The following is a 23,884-nucleotide window of genomic DNA, read 5'->3' on the forward strand; positions in this document are numbered from 1 at the left end:
TACTTAATAAACTTGTTTTAAAGAAATCATTGCTAGCACTGCATGCTATAATCCTCTATCTACCTAGCTACGAATTGCCAAATATGAGAGTACACGTGGAAAGGCTGTGGATTTTCTATAAAATTTCTATATGTTTAATATCAAATCAACACAAGGGTACACAGTCCTTAAAAATATACAATGTATGTATTGATTGTTTCATTCTTACTACACAAATTTTTGATTGTTTAAAAATAAACATGTATGTAGTGATGATTTAAAAAATATACATGTATGCATTGATGGTTTAGAAGTATTATGTATGTATTGATTGCAAACCAAGTACCCGAGGTCAAACCGTATTTTATGTAAACACGATAAGGTATATATAGGGTTAAATTTTAGGACAAGATTAGTTGCAAAATATAATTTGGTTGAGCTTTTAGATAAAATAAAAAAGAAAACGAAAATGGTTAAAGCAAAATCTTGGAAAATTGCAAAGCTATTCAATGGAGTGCCCAAAGATGAAGATTTACAGCTGGTGGAAGAAGACTTACCAGGGTTGAAAGACGGAGGTAAGTAAACATATATATATTTTTTCATTCAGTTCTCACTAGACCGGCATATGTAAAACTAATGTCACTGTCTCATTGTCAACAAATTCATTATTTTTCATTAGTCTCTAGTTTGACAGTGTACAGCTTCTTTTACTAAATGTAGAGAAAAAACTATTAACAAAACTAGATATTTCCTTCCGTTTATCATATGAAGAAATATATATGATAATTTTTTACGATATTATTTTTCCTTTTTCTTGATCACATTTTTGTCTTATTTCTGGACATCGTTTCTTAAAATTGGTTCGTTGCTTTGTCTACTACATGTACTATAAAGGGTTCGCTTCTCTAAATTAAAATCATCACTTGATTATAAATGAAAATTAAGACAAATATTCAGTTAGAAATAACCATAAAAGGGTGTCCATGATGTTATGCATATAACGGTTACATTTTTTTAGATACTGCCATTATTAGACTCACATGCTTTGCTGTCCCCATTTAATTCCGTTTTGGTTACAAATATCTCATATGTATTTCATTCTGTTTAACTTTACTTCAATATAGATGCAAACTAGTATACAATATTGCATAAAGCCTCGGTCACACCTTACCGGATAGCTCGAACGGACGCCTGACGGATAACTTTTTTTCAATCCGTTCATATCCGTTAAACGTCCGTTCTAATCCGTTAGACGTCCGTCCATATCCGTTGCATGTCCGTTAAGCGTACGTTTTATCCGTCGACGTCCGTTCTGTCCGGTGGAAAATTTTGAGCATGTTCAAAACTTTGAACGGACGTCCAATGGATAAAATGTCTGTTGAACGTCCGTTAGGCGTCCGTTTTGTACCGTACTCGTCCGTTTGGTGTCCGTTTTGTATCCATTACGTGTCCGTTATACATCCGTTGGAGATCTGAAAGATAATTTCACCAACGGACTTCTATCGGACGTTTAACGGATAAAACGAATGTTCAACGAATGAGAAACGGACTTCTACCAGACGTATAACGGATAAAACGGATGATGAACGGATCTGAAACGGATAAATGCCAATTGAAAATTTCGCGTCAGAAAAGACAATTATCGGTATGTCAGATTTCTTAAGGTTCATAAATTTTAATTATTCATAATCAGTCTTAAAGTAAGGGCACGTCTTCACAATCAAGCAGCTCTTATTCAGGCCAGACATTGTCCATTGGCGGCATTTTGAAGAACAAACCAAAACCATTTGCACAGAAACATTTTGAATATTAATGCAATTTACATGTATTATTATTGTCGCCTTTAATTTTTCCGTATATCTTGTTCATCCGTTTTATCCGGTACGCTTCCGTTAGGTGTCCGTTTTATGCGGTACTCGTCCGTTGGATGTACGTTCGACATACGTTCTGTCGGTACGCTTCCGTTAGGTGTCCGTTTTATGCGGTACTCGTCCGTTGGATGTACGTTCGACATCCGTTCTGTCGGTACGTTTTCGTTTCTCGTACGTTGCATATTCGGTGTGTGGCCGTTAGGCATTCGTTACACGTCCGTTGTATTCGGTCAGTACATCAACGGACTCCCAACGGATAACATTTATTTTCATCCGTTAGGCGTCCGTTCGTGCTATCCGGAAAGGTGTGTGACCGAGGCTTTAAGGGCAGCTATAGCACGCCTCTTGGTACAGGAACTAGGAAAACAACCATCTTTCGTAAACTTTGATAAAAATGAATTAGTTCGCAAGTCTATTTAAAGAGGTGAAATTCCTTAAACAATTCCATAATATACCATTATGCATGACTGATATATATATCTTTCAGTGAGGTTTTGGATTTTCATCAAAATCTGTAAGATAACTCGATTGCATCTAAAAACAATTCTAACCCACCCAACGGAAACCACCGTTCGCGCGGGCGACCGCGCGATCAACATCGCCCTACTTTAATAAGAACCTGGCCAAAAATGAATAAATTGTCATAATGAAAATTATATATTCATGACATCTCACATTTTATTTCAGAGATGTTGATCGAGGCTGTATATCTGACTGTTGATCCATATATGAGGTACTTTCTTTATTTTATGATGAAAACGGCTTTTACAGCTTTCGATTAATGACAAATTATTATTCGTCCCGCTAGCCGGATGAATAGTACATGTACTGGGACTATGATATCACGGTGGGTATGGTTGTCCTGCGAGAGAACGTTCTGTGCTGGTGTTTCGGTCCTGACGGGTGCTGGTGATCAATGAAAAAATGTAAACAAAGACGAAAATGATGATTTTTGACGTTTTCACTAAAAAAAAATGAAAGAAAACAGTTGAGATTTTTCAAATTTTGTTTCTTATGGGTTCATATGTAAACCATTAAAAAGTTGACTCTCTAAACTGTTTCAGTAAGCGTAACACAAAAATGCTAATTTTCAGAAAATCTAGCACTGAAAAAATAAAACAAAAATGCTCATAGAGTCTGCTTTCTACACCGCAATCCACACGACAAAACTATTTTGTGAAAAAACATTGCAATTTATTAAAATTTAGCATTTTCTAAATTTATTCATGTCCTGATACTGTGCTGGCGGGTCCTGTCATTGTGCTGGTGGGTCCTGATACGGTGCTGGTGATTTCGGATAAGTTGGTAATATTTGAAACAAATGTTACAAAATCAATAAAATTGGGCAGATAATTAATTGTTGTCAATAGGATCTATGACTCCTATTTGAGCACTTGTGCATCCATTTGGCTGTTTAATGTGTGTTTTCAAATGATCGTAACTTGTATTACATAATTACATAAAAGGGCAACATCTGTCGTCCAATATTAGATAACAATCATGATATAGTATCTAAAATAAGAATAGTTTTATTAAGATATTAAATGCCCCTTACATTGATGCTTCAACAATGATCAAAGCCCATGCCGCATATACATGTTTGTTAGCGCTCCGCAAACCCCTCCCCACTTCCACCCAACCAACCCTCCTCATTTCCTCCTTCATTGTTACAGTGGTGTACCAACACAACAATTTATCACATAAAATAATAACACAAAGACACACATTATTGAACAACGAATGCTCGCAGATACTGAAAGCTACTGAGTTCAAAGCCGCATTTTCAACTAATAGATAAACCCTGTTCTCATATACAAAAATCCTAATCTTGTCGATTAAAAAAGTATTAAAACTTAAGTTCACATTTTAATGTTTGATGAAGCAGAACTTTAAAAGTGTGCAGTGAATCTTGTGCTCACAACAGTTCAATCTAATTAAAAACCGATCTCTCATCGCTCCTGTTTCTGATATGTCGCGTGGGAGCGACATATCAGAAACAGGAGCGATGAGAGATCGGTTTTTAATTAGATTGACAACAGTTATTGTCATTATTATGTTTACATAAGACTTATAAAGTAATTAAGAAGGTACCAAGAAATATTTTACAGTTCAATTTTTAATGATCATAAATGGAAGGAAATGGTACGAAAGTTTACATAGGACAAAAAGAAATTGATAGTATTTTTTGGCGAAAGACTTAAACGCTTCTTTGCATTATTTTGTACAGCTCTTCTATAAAAGCATGCAAAAAAAAACTTTGATTGACTTGCTTGGTATGTTTGTTTTGATGTTTTCAAACAATAGGTAGGCGGAGTTTCAATACATACTGGGATTTGATTGGACAAATACAAACTGACAGGAATTGAAGTTAATGTTTATTGTCCAAACAAATTCTAGTATATAGTAAACAGACTACTTACCTGTCGTTTACAAACATCCAAACAATCATAGCAAGCAATTTTATCAATGGTTTGCTTTGCATATATTAATAGAAGAGCTGTAAATTCTTAAAAAAAAATCTTGTTGTCGTAGATGGTTAAATCCTCAACAAAATCTCAATAACTTTGTTGGAACGAATAAAGGTTTTAAATCAAATTTTCGTGGACTTTTTAGCTTCCACCCTGACGAGGCATGTTAGCTGTTCGTATGCTGTTGCACCTGACGCACGGAAACAAACAAACCCGCAATACAATTGTCATTCTTATAGTCAGCACTTAAAATTGTTCACAAACAAATGTGTTTTAAGCTGCTAAAGACATATGATTCAAACGCTCAGAAAGTCCTTTGTTCTATATTTTTGCTCTCCATTTTTATGCAAAAACTTTTACAATAATATTTTTTTTGGGGTTATTGTTGAAGGTCGTACGATGACGTATGGTTGTTAACACATACTTCCTTTGGTTTCTTATGGAAATTTGTCCATTGACAACAAACATACCACATCACCTACTTTATATAAGTATTGTATGAATTACAACGTATTTTGGTCATCTTGCAAAATGATCGTAATCCCGAAATCGTAAACATATTTTCTTATCTTAAAAGGAGGCAAGAAGGGTTCCATTAACAGGCCAATAAATAAGATTACAGTTAATTAAAAAAAAAAAAATAAAAAATAGGGGTATTTTTTTCTCTCATTATAATAGTAAACAGATTCACAACAATGTCAATTTCAAGAACGCTGACAACAGTTAATTAGTCAATAACAGTACAGCATCAATGATCTTGAATATATGCCACTTTTAACTAAAATATAAAGGCACAGAACCAGGACATAGGACCACAGAACCAGGACCGTTTTTCTTATCACCAGCACAGCGTCAGGACAATTCCGTTTAACGAACTTGCACGACTTTTGCAATATAATATTGTTGTAATATACTTTGCATGATACTTATGACGCATCAGAGAAAAATTAAGCAACAAAACAGTCGTTTTATTGCCGTTCTGATACAATGTAAACAAACCCACCAGCACCTGACAGGACCAAATCACCAGCACAGAACGTTCTCTCGCAGGACAACCATACCCACCGTGGATATGGCTAGCCTGAAGAATAGTGATGTAAATATTTGCCCGGCTATATTTTTAACAAAAGAGATTAGATTGAGTTTAGAAACAGACCATTTTGTGAAAATGGCGGAAGAGGAAAAGGAATAATAATAATAACTAAGCTAAACCAGATAAGTAAACTACATGTATGTACTTCATTTACACATACTTCTTTCCTGTTTAGCGGAAGTGGAACGAACAAAGTAATACATATTAGTTTACATTGTAACAGTAGAGTTTACCACTACGTCACATCCTATTACTACTAATACACTTTAAGGAAGCGAAAACAAAGAAGGGAGAGGTTGCAATCCAATGTGTTAAGCTTAAACCCTTTATCTTGAAAACCTCCATTTCCGATGCAATAAATATAAATATTGAAAACTAGACTAAGCTATTTATTGTTATAGGAAACCTGCAGTTCACCCTATATCGCTTAAAACATAATGATATATCGATGAAACTGTACTTCTAAAACGACCGATAAACATGCTTTTCAGTTTTTTAGTTTTCCATGCATGCATAATATATTAATTGGAAGTCAGAAAATATGAGCCGGAAAGTTAACCGGTACATGTATGGACCGAAAATGAAATAAAATAAACTGGGAGTCAATCTAATTAAAATATTGATCTCTGATTAGTATAACGTAATCAGAGATCAATATTTTAATTTAAGTCAATCTAATTAAAGTATAATTGATCTCTGATTAGTATAACGTAATCAGAGATCAATATTTTAATTAGATTGACTTGGAGTTTGATTAATTTCATTTTCACCGAATTTAACAACGCTCAATACATATATGTTTTCCAAAATTATACATGCAGAAGTCAAAGTTATTGTATTTGTTCGAAAACCGATGCTTTCGCTATTTCAATACCCAATTAGATAATTAAGATGTAAGAATATCATGACTTTGCGATTTCGATTGTCCCTGAATCCCTTTTAAAAATTGCAATGGTTTGAAAAACTAGCCATTCCTTTAATTATAGAGGCATTTTAATTTCAAACTTCTATTTTATTCTGTAACGTCAGAGGATAACTTGTGACAAGTGTGTTATAACTTGTGTTTCTAGTCTTCGGCACACACACAAAAAAAACCAGAATGAAGGGAAAAAATAGTTTCTTTGCGACTCGCCACGTCATGTTTGGCATTTACCAATAACCATGATAACATGACTGGCGATATATATTATCGCAAGTCTAACAGTTTTTGGGGAATATTTGCAAATTACTAATTAGTCGAAATTTTTTGTCAAAATAAAAGCTGATAGTTTTAAAAGGTTTTGAGTACTACTAGTATTTTTAAAACTTTACAAGCTATGTATGTATATATATATATATATTCTACAGAAGAGTAAAAATATGATTTCTGATTTTAGAGTAAGGTTAGAAACAAATGGAAAAGTTGGAGATACAATGATGGGTGAACAAATATCAAAGTAAGTAAATATAGGTTGGTCAATTTAAACTCCCCCACCGAACAAAATAATAATGTCCTGCCAATACTCAAATTTTATACATATATAGCCGTCCCTAAGATTTTATACATAAAGCCGTCACAAAATGTTTATACATATAGCCATCACAAATATTTTATACATATAGCGATCACAAAAAAAAATAAACATAAAACCGTCACTAAGATTTATACATGTAGCCGTCACAATAGTTTTATACATATTGTCGTCACAATAATTTTATACATATTGTCGTTACAAAGATTTTATACATATATAGCTGACACAAAGATTTTATGCATAAAGCAACCACAAAGATTTCATACACATAGCCGTCACAAAATTTTTATACATAGACCGGTCACAAAGATTTCATACACATATATATAGCCATCACAAAGAGTTTATAGAAATAGTCGTCATAAATATTTTATACATAGTATGAAATTCAAAACAGTGTAGCTGTGGCCATTGATTGACACATTAAAATCATTCATTGACTGGGACAATTTAGGTGAACGTTTGTATGTAACGACCAATGCTCACTATGTACTTTTTAAAGACACTTAAACTATGGGGTCACCAAAGGTTCTCAACACCTAAATAAAGTAATTCGAAAAATTAATCAGAAATAACACGATATTTTGATTTATATCAATTATATAAATCAAAACACAAAGGTTATTCCTGATTAATTTTTCGAATTATTTTATAATTAAAGGCGTTAAGAAACCTTTGTTGACCCCACAGTTTAAATGTCTATCGTGAACAGTGGTTGTTACAGACAAACGTTCACGTAAATTGTCCCAGTCAATGGATGATTTTGATGGGTCAATCAATGGCCACAGCTACACTGTTTTGAATTTCATACTATATAGCCTTCACAACGAATTATACATATAGCCGTTTACGATGTAATTTTGGTCTGGTGAATAGCTGTCTCATTTGAAATTAATTTTTTTTATAAACAAACTCTTTTTTAATTTTGTTGCATGTACAAGAAATGTTTGAAATCTGCGTTTCTTTACTTCGTGATTATTTAAAAAAAAATGATTTATTAAATGATTAAAAAAAATGCGTTTCTGTACTTCGTGATTATATAAAAATAAAATAATCAACGAATAGACAGTTCTGAATTTAATTTAAAATAAAATTCCTAAAATATCATAAAACGACATTTATAGAGTGATTGAAAGTAAAAACAAAGACTACCCAGTTGGAACTATAGTAAGAAGTTACTCTGGATGGAGAAGTCGTACCATTGTGTCAGCAGATGCTTGCCGTAGAATGCCCGAACTTGGGGATTTATCATTGTCCACAGCTCTTGGTGTAATGGGCATGCCCGGGTAAGATGGACATCATTTTCTGATTGTTAAGCATGTGTTGTAGTGTACGATTACTGCATTTTTTGAACATTTTAATAAGGACATACACCGTATTTCCGGATTGAAAATTACGAAAATAAATTGTCGTATTGAATACAAATTACTAAAACTTTACTGAACTCTCGTCATTGGTCTTCGATACCAGACATTTATACAAGTACAAACTATTGAATATTGAAGGGTTTTCAACCCAAAATAACATACACAAGGACGTTAATACCAACAATATGTTTTTGTCACTTTTATTTTCAAGTATTGAATATAAGAATATTTTCAATATTTCTGTTCAAAACACTTTGTACTGTATAGAATTGCCAAATAAATAAAAGTAATGGAATATTGAATAATATGTTAACAAATATTTTCGCAGGATGACTGCATTTTTCGGTTTCCTGGAGATATGCAGTCCTAAAGAAGGTGAAGTAGTTGTTGTCAGTGGGGCAGCTGGTGCTGTTGGTAGTTTGGTAGGACAAATAGCTAAAATTAAGGTAAGTTGTCAGTGGGGCAGCTGGCGCTGTTGGTAGTTTGGTAGGACAAATAGCTAAAATTAAGGTAAGTTGTCAGTGGGGCAGCTGGTGCTGTTGGTATTTTGGTAGGACAAATAGCTTAAATTAAGGTAAGTTGTCAGTGGGGCAGCTGGCGCTGTTGGTAGTTTGGTAGGACAAATAGCTAAAATTAAGGTAAGTTGTCAGTGGGGCAGCTGGCGCTGTTGGTAGTTTGGTAGGACAAATAGCTAAAATTAAGGTAAGTTGTCAGTGGGGCAGCTGGCGCTGTTGGTAGTTTGGTAGGACAAATAGCTTAAATTAAGGTAAGTTGTCAGTGGGGCAGCTGGCGCTGTTGGTAGTTTGGTAGGACAAATAGCTAAAATTAAGGTAAGTTGTCAGTGGGGCAGCTAGTGCTGTTGGTAGTTTGGTAGGACAAATAGCTAAAATTAAGTTAAGTTGTCAGTGGGGCAGCTGGTGCTGTTGGTAGTTTGGTAGGACAAATAGCTAAAATTATTGTAAGTTGTCAGTGGGGCAGCTGGCGCTGTTGGTAGTTTGGTAGGACAAATAGCTAAAATTAAGGTAAGTTGTCAGTGGGGCAGCTGGCGCTGTTGGTAGTTTGGTAGGACAAATAGCTAAAATTAAGGTAAGTTGTCAGTGGGGAAGCTGGCGCTGTTGGTAGTTTGGTAGGACAAATAGCTAAAATTAAGGTAAGTTGTCAGTGGGGCAGCTGGTGCTGTTGGTAGTTTGGTAGGACAAATAGCTAAAATTAAGGTAAGTTGTCAGTGGGGCAGCTGGTGCTGTTGGTAGTTTGGTAGGACAAATAGCTAAAATTAAGGTAAGTTGTCAGTGGGGCAGCTGGTGCTGTTGGTAGTTTGGTAGGACAAATAGCTAAAATAAAGGTAAACTCAATTTACAAGTCATTCAGTCTCATATTTTCAGTCGCATATTTTCCCCTATAAATTACAGATAAATTGCTAAAAGAAAGCCGAAAGATACCAAACGGATGTTGTATCGATTTGATAAGTTTATCCCTTTTCAACTGATTTTCATAGTTTGTTCATTTGTTATACTGTTATACAATACTGTCCCAGGTTAAGAGAAGGATTGGGAAACCGCTAACATGTTTAACCCCGTAACATTCTGTATATGCCTATCCCACGACAGAGCCTGTTTATCAGTGGTTGTCTATTGCCATCCATCACATTTGTCTTTCGTTCATTGTATTTTACATAAATCAAGCTGCTAATTTTCTCGTTTGACTTGTTTTACAAATGTCATTTTGATGTCTTTTATAGCAGACTATACTGTATGTGATTTGCTCATTGTTGAAGGCCGTACGGTAACCTATATATGATCACATGATTCACATCTATGTCATTTGATGTCTGCCGGAGAGTTGTCTCATTAGCACTTATACCACATGTTCTTATTTTTGTAAGAACATGTTTATCTACATGCTCTGAAAAATCGACTTGTTCTGGTCTGTCTATGACATTGCTGTTAATTTTGAATTATACCTAAAACTGCAGCGGTCTTTGTGAGAATGCTATACTAAATATATAAGGATAATAACAGTATTATAAAAATATATTGGAAACTGCAGCAGACCAACCACCCAACAGAACAGATGCACAAAGAGAATCAACAACTAGCAAGTATATATAAAAAAAGAAGATGTGGTATGATTGCCAATGAGACAACTATCCACAAAAGACCAAAATGACACAGACGTTAACAACTATAGGTCACCGTACGGTCTTCAACAATGAGCAAAGCCCTACCGCATAGTCAGCTATAAAAGGCCCCGATAAAACAATGTAAAACAATTCAAACGAGAAAACCAACGGCCTTATTTACGTAAAAAAAAAAATGAACGAAAAACAAATATGTAACACATAAACAAACGGCAACCACTGAATTACAGGCTCCTGACTTGGGACAGGCACATACAAAGACATGTTTAATATAAACTAACTTCATACACACAAAAATGCGGTAGGGTAAAGCCACAGGCATTCGTCTTAGAAAAAATCACAACGATGTTATTGTAAAATATTCTTTCTTGCCATCAATGCCGACAGAAGGTTCGGATGTCAAATTGCCCAATGGCTAAGACCCAATGTTGTCTTTTCTCTAAAATGAAATATCCTTGGCTTGCCAAATGTCTGTTTTATAGATATTTTTTTTAGCTCACCTGGCCCAAAAGACCAAGTGAGCGTTTCTAATCACTTGGCGTCCGTCGTCCGTCGTCGTTAACTTTTACAAAAATCTTCTCTGAAACTACTGGGCCAATTTTAACCAAACTTGGTCACAATTATCATTGGGGTATCTAGTTAGTAAAATGTGTCCGATGACCAGGCCAACCAACCAAGATGGCCGCCATGGCTAAAAATTGAACATAGGGGTAAAATGTAGATTTTGGCTTATAACTCTGAAACCAAAGCATTTAGAGAAAATCTGACATGGGGGTAAAATTGTTAATCAGGTCAAGATCTATCTGCCCTGAAATTTTCAGATGAATCGGACAACCGGTTGTTGGGTTGCTGCCCCTGAATTGGTAATTTTAAGAAAATTTTGCCTTTTTTTGGTTATTATCTTGAATATTATTATAGATAGAGATAAACTGTAAACAGCAATAATGTTCAGCAAAGTAAAATCTACAAATAAGTCAATATGACCAAAATGGTCAGTTGACCCCTTAAGGAGTTATTGCCCTTTATAACATTTTTTTACCAATTTTTCGTAAATTTTGGTATTTTTTTACAAACATATTCTCCTTTGAAACTACTGGGTCAAATTTAACCAAATGTATTCACAATCATTATTAGGGTATTTTGTTTTAAAAATGCGTGCGGTGACCCAGCCAACCTTTCAAGATGGCCACCATGGCTAAAAATAGAACATAGGGGTAAAATGTAGATGTTGGCTTATAACTCTGAAACCAACGCATTTAGAGCAAATCTGACTGGGGTTAATTTGTTTATCAAGTCAATATCTATCTGCCCTGAAATTTTCAGTTGAATTGGACGACTGGTTGTTGTGTTGCTTCCCTCCAATTGGTAGTATTTAAAGAATTTTTCGGTTTTTGGTTATTATCTTGAATACTATTATAGATAGAGATAAAATTTAAACAGCAATAATGTTCAGCAAAGTAAGATCTAATAAAAAGTCAACATGACCACAATATTCAATTTTTAACAATTTTTATTTGGTAAATATTTGTAAATTTTTACCAAATATTTTCCTCTGTATCTTAAGGGCCAAGTCTATATAGATAGAGAAAATTGTAAGTAGCAAGAATGTTCAGTAAAAGTAAGATCTACAAACACATCACCATCACCAAAACACAATTTTGTCATGAATCCATCTGTGTCCTTTGTTTAATATTTACATAGACCAAGGTGAGCGACACAGGCTTTTTAGAGCCTCTTGTTCAATTTTCTGTCAGTTTGCCGGACATCCCCATTGTTAATTTTTTCTTGTTTTGTTTTACAGGGTTGTAAAGTTATAGGATTTGCAGGAGACGAAGAAAAATGCAAATGGATAAAAAGTTTAGGATTTGATTGTGTTTATAACTATAAGAAGGTTAACATTGACGATGCACTGAAGGAAGCCGCACCAGAAGGTGTCGACTGTTACTTTGATAACGTAAGATACGTTTTAGGTTGAAGAAAACTATAAACCTAGATAATAAAAAAATAAAAATTAAAAAAGATCCGAAACGGAAAACATGAAACAAATAACCTCTTTGTTTGTTGTATATTCGGGAAAATACGTGAATTAATTTTGTATGAATTTTAAAAAACGTGGAAACCTATACTACCGTTAAAGATACCAAACATCCAAACATTCCTACACAAAGTAACTTTTTAGTTAGTATCTAGAAAATACTTTCTAATTTCTTTTAAATGTAGTCATGAGACTTTAAAAAAACATGTTACTTTCGAACCTGGTCAAAGTAATATTTATGTAGAAGATAGAAGATCCCAATATTCACTAGATATTATAGTGATTTATAGATCGAATAACAAAATAAAGTATATTGTGTGTACTAGCATATGAACAATAATATCTCATTTATGTGAGCTCATGATCATGTATGAGTTGCAGAGATGAGGTTTTGGTCGTGAAAAGAATACACAATGCATAATTCTTTTTTTTTTACCTTTTTTTTTAAGGTCGGAGGAGAATTTACATTAAGTGTTCTTAAAAATATGAAACTTTTTGGTCGGATGTCAATTTGTGGACAAATATCGCAGTACAACGCTACTGATAAATTAAAAGGTAACATAACCACGAGTATGTAAATCTACGAATACACTCGATATAATATATACGTCTAAGGCTAAGCAAACCTGATTTCCATTTAGATTATATCACTTAACCCAACAGACAACATGCCTACATTTAGCAGTCTTTTCTTGTCAAGCTTTTGGAAAAAAATATTGACTTTTATATAGAGTTTGGATACATGGTAAGGGTATCATATTACATACCACACGGTGTGCATGCAAGATTATCTATGATGACATATATTGTTATTATTCATGTCAGTTCCATTTACACTAAGCATGCATGTTTGAAATGTCTTGAACGGATTATACACACACATTCCCACAATAATATCTGTACACACAAAGGCCCCTGAATGAGTATTAAGAAAAAAACGTCTGAACTAACTGCTTTAAAAATCTTTACTTAATTCTAAATTATCTCAATATATGGATAGAAGATATGGTATGATTGCTAATGAGACAACTCTCCATGGCATCAGAAACTAAATCACGTAGAATTTATTAACTATATGTCCCCGTAGGACTTCAACCATGAGTAAAAACCAATACCGCATAGTAAGCTATAAAATACCACGAAAAGACGAATGAAATTCATTCAATGTATCGAAATTCTGACATTTTCCAAATATGGCATCAATACAACTTCATTCTCATTCACTTAAATTCTTAACTGAGAAAAAAGTTTTCGAAAAAATAATTATGTGCAATAAACATATAATACGTACAATCATACAGTATTCGACACTTTCAAGAACTTATATGGAATGTAAAGACAGATTTTGCGACATAGAATACGATGACATTTATGTTTAAATTTTGTATCCATAGCCGAATTGCCATTTCCGATGATATTGTTTAAGCAGCTCCTAGTTCAAGGGTTTATTGTCACGAGATGGTATCCTAGATGGGCAGAAGGAGAGAAACAAATGTCACAATGGATCAGAGAGGTAAATAAGTAGAAGAAAAGTTCGTCCTAAAAGCTTTACCTTCATGAGGTATCCCCAACCTAAACATTTGAAAGCCAGTGACTGTGATGCGCCTGTACGCAGCAACATGAGCCATGTAAGTGGCACCAAACAAAGAATAACATAATCAGTATAGCCAAATTCGTCAAACTTTAAAAAAGAAAGTCCATAAAAATAAAAAAAACACCATAACAGGCTTACAATTTTAAGCCCAAATATATATATATATATATGGTTTGCTATTTCTAATTTCAAGTAACTTTAAAATGCATGGATGTGCTGAGGTTGTAGTAGTGCAATAAAAGATGAATGCAAATGAAATGCAAACAACATATTAGATAATCTGCAAAGTCTACAAAAGATTAATGACCTCGATATGGAAATCGTTCAAGGTTTGACTGCGGTTTTCAGATTAGTGAATATTAATGGACAAAAACAAATCGAGAAAAGTAGGCAAAACAGATCATTTGGAATGTTAGTTTATAAAGAATACATAAGCATGTGTAGATAAATATAACAAAAAGAGATTATTTGGGTGATAAAATATCTAATAATTGAGATTTAAAATTGGGTGTTGAAACATAAAAAATAGAGATTTAAGAGGGTGTCACAAAAAAATATAAAGAAAAAAGAAATAATGGACAAACTAAAGAAAGAAAAGAGAAAATGGTATGAATTGACAAATAAAGAATTAAGAACAGATTTAACGCCTGTGAATTTGAAACTAACAAACAAGCAAAAACTAATTAACCTAGCTTCAATCGATTTTTTACAGAAGCAAATTCTTTTCAAATTGATATGAAATACGAAGATTACTAAAGTTGTCATTATCACCAAGCAAAAAAACAATCACACGAAGAAGATAAGATATATTTAACAGCTTGCATTAGTCCAGTCATGCATACTTCTTGTTAAAACTGATAGCCTGGCGGCAAACAGATTCGATTTTTCTGTTATGCAAATCACTTGCATTACACTTCAAACGGTATTTTCGAGACCAACATGTGATCGTGTAATACATAACTTTTTATTTGTTTCAGGGAAAAATAACATACAAAGAAACTGTAACAGAGGGATTTGAGAATATGTATACAGCATTCAGAGGACTTTTCAAAGGATCAAATACTGGCAAGGCCATTGTCAAATGCTGAAGTGTAGATGTAAAGACTTAAGTTATTGGAACGCATAATGTATTGCATTTTAACAGTGTTGAATTCGCCGATTTCTTAAAGATAATTAGAATGTATACTTCTTGTTTCAGTCCTTTAGATTCAATCTGTACTGAACCAAATAAAGGACACGTGTCAATGCAATCACATCTTTTTTTTAATTAACATACTACTAAAAATCTCAGCAACCGTTAGTGACATTACATGTTGCTTTGCATATGCATGTTCGATATGTTATAAATCGTTCTGTTTTCTCTGAGTACAAAAAGATATCCGACGTATTTAAATTTGAGTATATGTTTAAAACTATCATTTCGATAACCTTCAGAAGCACAAAGATACCATTTAAATAACGTTTGTTCTGTTTGTGTTCAGTGTTCTCGGTCCTCGTATCTTTCTGTTTACATTCACCAAAACCCCGCGGAAATCTCCGTGACATGCGTAGGTACGTTCTAAAAGTCATGTACGTTCGTACAACAAAGTTTACATTAAAAATTATATAATTGTCCCGAATAAACAGCTGTCACGGATGCAAAGAGCTATTGGAGAAACAATTATTTTAATAAAAATATAAATCTTTGTAAGATCTAGTTCAAATAATTATAGTTTTTCACTTGCTTTCCATCACGATATAATTAACGAGGCGTTTTTTCAAACACGACCAAATCACCCACCATGACAGCATTTTGTCCAATCACAGAAAGGATTTTCGAGCATGCGTATTCTGTTGCCATAGTTAAGCGTCCTTAAGTTCAAAGAGCACAAACCGAAACTATATCGACTACGTCGGAAAAAGCTATTCAAGTTACACAGACTGACTGTTCAACGGCTAACAGTAATGAAAATCCATATGTTGAATGTCATAACGAGAATATTCTTGCACGTTCATAAAACAAACGGAAAACGTTTATATAATTACCTTTTGACCTGCACATATGGCAGAGACGGCTTTAGGGGAGGACTCAGGGGGGGCCAGGCCCAAGTATGGATTTCATAAATTGTATATTTTAATTGCATAGCTTTTTACAATTATCTTTCCAAACGTTGGTTTGCCAGGACCCCTTTTTCAAAATCCCGGATCAACACTTGCAGTGTGTATAAACACGTCAAACCTTATCTTTGTTGACGACCATTATATTTCTTTCTAATTTTGTTGTATTATTGGGTTCCTGTTTCATGTCCTATATACAACTATCTCTGTCATTCGTTGTTGAAGCGATGAGTGAAGCAGAGGAAGATAATTTTATCATGGTTTTCAATGCTTTGTCCATCACTGTCCCTTGTGATAAAAAAAAGGTGCACCGAACGCGACAAAGGCACATATGGCATGTATCGACTTTTTTTTTTTATTATCAAATCAGTTATATATATTTTTTTTCATTCTCTTTCTTTGGTTAGCTGGAGTAATTGAATATACATAGTATAACTGAAATTAAGTTAGATCATCTTATCCGAAAATGAATATCTAATAGAAAAAAAGAACTTTATTAATTTTGACCTTCAATATCAATTGACAGCATGATACTGAAATTATCAAATTATTTCTATAGACGGTAAAAAGTTTAAAACTGAAAGATATCTATTTTGTAGTTGATAAAAATTGATAACCGAAAGTCAGCCAAAATATCCACTAAATCATTCCTTAACAAACCCATTTATTTAGATAGATAACGACTATTAATAGTTGTAAAACTTAAACTTTGACCGTCATAATGATAAAGCAATTTTATGTTCTCCTTTCTGGCAAAATTAGGTCGAATTTATCTGACATACATTCATTCATATACTAGAGAATTAAGAAGATCTGTCGAAAATGAAAATGCTCAGAGTATAAAGTTTTAGTGACATAATGAAAAACATATATGTTGAGCATTTATGTTTATAGATAACATCTATGTTTGTTAAGTGGAAATCAATTTACATATTGGGGAATATGTCCACAGACAACATCTAAAGAGAGTTAAAATGACACAAGGGAAGGAGACATCAAGACAACATAAGGATCGAGACTTGTAAAATGTCTACCGATTAATCACCAATACAGCTCAATAAGCCCCTTCCCCCCTCTAAAACATCCTTCTCTTGTGATGTTGTTCTTTCATTTAAATTGTTTTTATTGTTTATATATCTCAAGTGCTATCATCGGCATTTTGGTTTGAAATAAAGTCTTTTTCTTCATCGGTTTGTATCGATTTTGCTAGAATTTTGGTACAGATTATATACATAATAGCCAATTGTACATACTGCACCAGGTTAAGGCATTTCGGCATGTCTCTTTAATGGTGCCCGAGGCGAACTATTTGAAAACAAATACTAATAGTAACTTTGAAGAGTTGATACCTTCGAAAAGGACCGGCAAAAGTACCAGAGCTATGCACGCCTAGTATATTTCAATAAATACTGTCTACTAGGCTGATGCTATCATCTTGGACGAACAGTCCATCAAAATGCACGTATATGTATGTTAAAAACCATGATTGAAAGGTGTGTTCTCATTTCGCCTTAGCTGTGAATTCCATGTAGCAGACAAAAAACTTTACATGCTTACGGTATACCAAAACCAGACCGTGCCAAGAATACAACATAAAGGAACACTTTACAAGACCACCTGCCCTTACATCGCTGGGAAGACTACTAGTTACATGCTTTGAAAAACGCACCACAGACGGATGCCTGCACCAAATTGACTGACATACATTGCAGATAGAGATGAAACCACCACCAAAAAGACAAACAATCATAACAGGGTTTGCATAAAAAGATGAGAAAGAGGGGTTTTTTTGCCTGGGTTATTTGGTGTAAATACTAAATATTTGCCAAAATCTGTATAAAGTTGTAGTGCTGTGCTCTACGACCTCTGACATTCGTAGATGCTCTAACTTGAACGGAGTCAAAATATTTATTAAACCGTAAGGTGCGTAAATTGGACTGTGATACTGTGAATTTATGAATTTAACTAAAGATTGTAAGACCTTAAAAATATTGGCCAAGGTTACATCAAACAAGTGGAAACCTTTCCTACTCCTTTCAATAAAACAAAATCCTTATTTTCATGCCAGGACTGAGGTATATTTGCCTAGTGATATACACAGAGACGACTGACTGTAAGCTAGAGCTTAATGACACATTTTGATAGTTAAATATTCTGTTTTTAAATTATGTAATAACATATTTAACTGAGATCTAAATTCCCTTTGGTGATTTTTAAATTTGAAGGTGTTTAAATAGCTCTTTTCTATTTGGCTTCAGAGTAACTGATAAAGATTTTTCCATAAATATACATTACGTGCCACTGTACCGCAGTTTTGTTTTTAAATTGATCTTTTATAGTTCTGCATTGTTTCTACAATTATTTTACTAGTATTCCTAGGTCCGGTAGTAAGACTGTAACGGGGTTTATACATAGAAATACTTTTTTTTTGTAGCATGACTTGTTTTTTGTAGCATGACAGTAAAACTATCTACACGTATACTTTTTTTTTGTAGCATGACAGTAAAACTATCTACACGTAATACAATTTTATTTTGAATCTTTTACCACATTACAAGATTAAATATACGTGTTTGTCATGAGGAATTAGTGTCCTTTGTCATTAGTTAAGACTTTAGACACAAGATATAATATCACTCATGGGAATTACAGAATATTCACCATACCATACTTGTACAGCACTATTACAGAACTTTCACAGAACTTTCACATCATCATGTTTGTATTAGCAAACACTAAAGTACCAAAAACAGATCGTTCACGTTCCAATCGTGTACAGCAAACACTGAAGTAACAAAACAGAGCATTGACGTTACCATTCGTACATACATAACACATTGAAGTAATAAAACAGAACATTTACGTGCGTTACCATGCTTGTACAGCAAACATTGAAGTAATATTTCTTCGCGGAGAGGGTTGATTCAGCGAAACTTCCGGCTTCGGTGCAGTCTGCTGTTGATTGTATTTGTCATTTTGGAAACGAGATGGTAAGTTCAGAAAACTATGATTGGATATATCATTATATTTGAATAAATTTGAACGAGAAACGACAAAACTATTCCTGTCACGTGACTGGACTTGGCACCGGATAGACCACACTTCCTTTTTCTTCTCGGGAATGATGTCTCGCGAGTTTTGGACTGATGTGAATTTGAATGGGTTATTTATGTTTCTTTCGATCGACTTAGGGCGATTATTTGATGATCTCTCTTGAGAATTTATTTCATAGTTCCTCATCGGGGTCATCAACTGCGGATCAATGATAACTAATGGGGTGTGTTCCTCTTCAATGTCTTCACACGCATTTATTTCGTGACGCTGATATGAAAGTTTCTGGGAAATCTTGCGAGCACTGTTTGAATGGTTCCCTTCATGCACTTTTTCTGTTCCTTTACTCTGATCGACATTTTTAGAATATTTAAAAGAGACTCGCTTTATATTTGATGATTGTTTTGTACTGTTAACCGTTTGGGTCGCCATTTCATGAGAGATTGTTCCATTTGAAGAAACTTCAAATTTGTTTTTGATTTGATTGTCCAGTGCAACATTTGGTAATGATGTGTCAGTCAGTGTTATACACATTGTACCTGCTCGCAGATGCTTGTTCACTTCTTTTCTCCAATTGTCCACATATCTTCTTTTAAATGGAGTTAAATGCGTATCCATGATTTCAGGTTTATATATCCATAAGTAAAATTACACTTAATCCAAAGTTAGGCTTCACACAGTAGATTTCCGGTATAGCACAAAAACTAGCACGAGACTAATTTAGCATAGTCTAAAATTGTACAATAATTGTTGAATCTAGTATATTCCAAATTTGTTATTATTCTGCTTGCACTAAATATAGGTGTAACTTGATTTGAACTGAGTTTTCAAATAGTGTTTATCCTGAATTACAAAGTTTTATATGGTAACATCCCTTCGTCCAAACAATGATATACAACCACAGGCAGTAGTTTCCTCGGCATTGGTGTAATTATACCAAATTACCACATTATCATATATATTACCTACCAGAAGCAACACACGTTTTTGTTTACCGTTATTTAATTAGTGCCAATAAATTCTTCAAAATATGTCAACAAATTGTATTAACGACGGGGCGATTTAATTGTATTTGATTTAATCTGATAATCTGAAATAAGAATTAGCATACTTTATTTATTCATTAATAAACAGTCGTTGCTATACTGTAATAAATAAGTTAAAAATATTCAAATAGAATTGTGAAGTTAAATTTTAATTTACATGATAAATAGTGTGGGATAATCAACTTCTTGTGGATTAAAAACTTTGATCTTAATCCAACAATTTAAACTGATAAGTATTTTACTATTACTATAGCTTATTACAAGGTTAATTAGTATAGCCATTCAGATTGTTGTGTCCCGTTTAAAAGATAGCTTATTTTAAAATATTTTCACACAGTTTTACAATGGGTAAATGATAATATTATGTGATCGGATGTTTAAAATTTGAAAGGCTTGGCTTCTGGATCAGTGCATCCTTTCGACACGACGGGTGCCAGAATTTATTGAAGTATTATAAGTATTATTCCATAAGGCGATGCCAAAATTTCAATGTCTATACATGCAGATGTTTCATTTCTGTTTGAATATTTGGTTAAGACTTGAAAAAAAGCAAGAAGTTCAATGATAGCACCCGTTAGTTTATTTTTTTAAATGAATTGTAATTGAAAGTTTAGAATCTCTAATTATTCCGTAATGTATGGAAGCCGGATGCGGCCATTTCACCGGCCTTTTCGTATTTTCTCCTTTTACTTTGCAAACGCGAAATCTGGGAAATCGGGCAATCAAGAAATCGAGAAAGCGAAATAGAGAGATTGAGACATGCAGAAATTGGGAACTCGAGAAAGCGAAAACGCGAAATAGCGAAATTAAGAAAGTGTTTTCGCGTTTTTGCCCTCTTGATTTCTCGACGATTTCTTGATTTCCCGATTTCCCGATTTCTCGATTCCGCGTGCCGAAGGCGAAATGGCCGCATTCAGCCACTACACTAAGTGGATGCCAAAAAACAACGTTTATACACGTGTTTCAATTTAGTTTGTATGTTTGTTCAAAACTTGAACGAAGCTGGAAAATCATCGATATCTGTTCGTGCGCCCGTCCGTTTTATATTCGAAATGAATTGATGGTCATTGAAATGTTAACAGAATTTTAGCTACACATATCAGTATGCATTAGATGTGAACCTTCGATGATAAATATAACATGCAATGACCTAGTATCAAAAGTATCGCTTAAAGTATCAATTTTTAATATAGTATCAATTTTAAATAAAGCTATCAATGTTCGTGTATCAGTCCCGAAGGTCATATTTCAACGAAGGGAATGATTTCCAGTTTGTGAATTGTTTGTACATGTATGTCATGGCAATAGATTGACACGGCATCATTTTGCGAATTTCACCAATCTTTGCTGAAATATATATTTATCGTTAGAGACGAACACTATTAAATAATGCTAGTTTTTAATTATTCTTGAATATTTATTTTCAACTATTTTTAAGAGACCACAGCATCATGAATGAGTATTGACCTAGTACTAAATTATACTGTACACTGTAAGCCATGTTGCAAAAGCAGCGAAGAGACATCTGAATTATTAATGATTGATATGAATACAATAAAATTATTAATTTACCGTGACCGATATACGCTTCCGTAATTATCACATTACATGAGGCATGTGTCAATGAAATAGAGGTTTTTAAAATATTATGTAAACTTTTAAAGATTAAAGTATAATAAGTATTATGTAAACTATTTAAAGTCTTATGTAAACTATTGGTGATAAATCTGAGGAAGGGCAAAAATCGTCTTTTTACAAAACAACAAATATGAAAAAATCGTGTGCTATCAAACTAAGTAAGTCGCAAGAATGGAAAGTCTATGTACATAATACATTTTTTCAAATGGCAATGTATACATTTCAATGAGTTTCAGTTGATATATGTGACATTAAAAAAGAAATTAGTTGTATCAATTCTTTCTGGATAATTTATACAATGAGTTGACTTTATTTAAGACATCGGTAAGCTATAATTTCCGATTTTGAGCATTCCTATATAGACGTTTAAACCAGTTGCCAAAATTCGCAAAGCATTAAGCAATAATAACATTAGATGTATGTGTCATTATAATACGTTATTCTGATTGGCTAACTGCACATCACGTGTTATTCCTTAATCAATTGCATCACACAATAAAATATATCATTCATGATGACACGAGGTCCCAAAATAAAGTGCACAGGTGAATTAAATAAAAACTTGATAAAAATCGTGCTTTTATGATCCTAGCTAATAAATGTAATTATAAGTATTGAATGCTTCTTTTTGTAACTTTATAGGGTTGTAAAAGCGTTGACCGTGCGCACATTTTTAGAATGAAGCGCTTCCGCGCTTCATACAAAATGTACTTCGGCCAACGCTTTTACACCCCAATAAATTTACAAAAAGAAGCATTCAATTCTTAAATGAAAACAGTAGGACTATGTTATATATTACATGTTGTATGTTGTGTTTTAAATAATTAGTTTTTATTAAGAAATGGAAGGAAAATTCATGTAAAAAAGAAAACAAAATTAAGTAGTTTTTAGCCTGATATCTCCTTTCTATCATCTTTTAAATATGAACACAGTAGTTTCAAAGATGACCTAGTGAGGCAGAAAACATATCAATTGAGATTTGTTTTAAAATGACTAGGACTCGGCAAATGCCGTGTATTTTTTTTGTATTTTGTACGTGCAATCTTTTATATACGTGCAAACTCCATCTCACCCAAATTTAGGTGACAAAACCATCAACTATCACAAAGATTATGTTTCGAATTTGTGCATTCGATTAAGCTATAGAATTAGCGTGTGCGCTGGCGACCGAAATATTATGATCTTCGACGAAGATTTTCACACCTCAATATATATATATTAGTCAATAAAGTTTACTTAGCCCATGTAATGCTTTCATCTGTATAACAACTTTCGTATTAAATTAAGACTTATACCTGTTTTAAAAACAATGGTTTTAATTTTTTTCTACAGATGTAATGTGAAACTAATCGGCAATAAAATTCATTAATACAGCTATTGGAAAGATAAGGACTACACACTAAACAAGTAATCCGAGTCCAACCCACAGTCTTAATATGGGTGAACAAGAGTTATAATCTCTGTAAATTTCTATTACACTACTTATTACAGAACGATTGCTCAACCGTACTCGTCAAGTCTTTTTGCTACGATTAAACATTGGAGTTATCTTCCTTTGTCCCCAAAAAAATAGTTGGACCAACTACGATAGGCACTGTTACAATTATAGAGCATGTTTGAAAACAGATAGAACACATTCACGTACAGAATAAAACATGCAGTTTTTTTTAATTTATGATCCGCAATTTATTCGCCGCAATGTGCAATTATTTAATATCAGTCCAGTGTATTAAAAAAAAGGGAATAAACCCCGGCAAAGAAGGATGGTTTCACATAGATATCATAGGTCGGGTCCGAATAAGGGCAAATGAAACGTCAATTGGTAACAGAACGCGCATATTATGTGTAACCACACAAAAGAAACTGACCGACACCACTTGGAAGTTGTGTTAAGCACCAACAATCTTCAATCAATCAATCAAACATACATACACATAAATCCACACCCGTTAAACTCAAAGAATGCCACCGCAATGTAAACACTGACCGTTGAC

General features: G+C 33.6%; 2 protein-coding genes across 2 annotated transcripts; one reads left to right on the top strand and one right to left on the bottom strand.

Moving 5' to 3' along the window:
- Positions 1-352: 352 nt before the first annotated feature.
- On the top strand, positions 353-15,425 carry LOC143042316 (prostaglandin reductase 1-like). Its single transcript, XM_076214588.1, has 9 exons — positions 353-554; positions 2,538-2,583; positions 6,788-6,847; positions 8,050-8,211; positions 8,621-8,738; positions 12,231-12,383; positions 12,914-13,019; positions 13,859-13,977; positions 15,036-15,425. Exons 1-9 carry the CDS (start codon positions 449-451, stop codon positions 15,144-15,146), a joined length of 981 nt encoding a protein of 326 aa, XP_076070703.1. The 5' UTR covers positions 353-448; the 3' UTR covers positions 15,147-15,425.
- A 3,339-nt stretch (positions 15,426-18,764) lies between these two features.
- LOC143047620 (uncharacterized) lies at positions 18,765-19,854 on the bottom strand (the record flags this gene model as incomplete). The annotated part of the gene is made up of 1 exon (XM_076220821.1): positions 18,765-19,854. A coding segment is annotated over one exon (831 nt), but the record flags the coding sequence as incomplete, so codon positions are not given.
- Between the last annotated feature and the right edge of the window lie 4,030 nt (positions 19,855-23,884).

The sequence above is a fragment of the Mytilus galloprovincialis genome, chromosome 1 (assembly GCF_965363235.1).
Source record: "Mytilus galloprovincialis chromosome 1, xbMytGall1.hap1.1, whole genome shotgun sequence".
Lineage (NCBI taxonomy): Eukaryota > Metazoa > Mollusca > Bivalvia > Mytilida > Mytilidae > Mytilus > Mytilus galloprovincialis.

Bases quoted from the DNA above. Each gene is read 5' to 3' on its own strand.
- LOC143042316 (XM_076214588.1), top strand. From the start codon at position 449: ATGGTTAAAGCAAAATCTTGGAAAATTGCAAAGCTATTCAATGGAGTG. The intron at 8,739-12,230 runs GTAAGTTGTCAG...TTTGTTTTACAG, and splicing joins GACAAATAGCTAAAATTAAG to GGTTGTAAAGTTATAGGATT. The intron at 13,020-13,858 runs GTAACATAACCA...TTGTATCCATAG, and splicing joins CGCTACTGATAAATTAAAAG to CCGAATTGCCATTTCCGATG.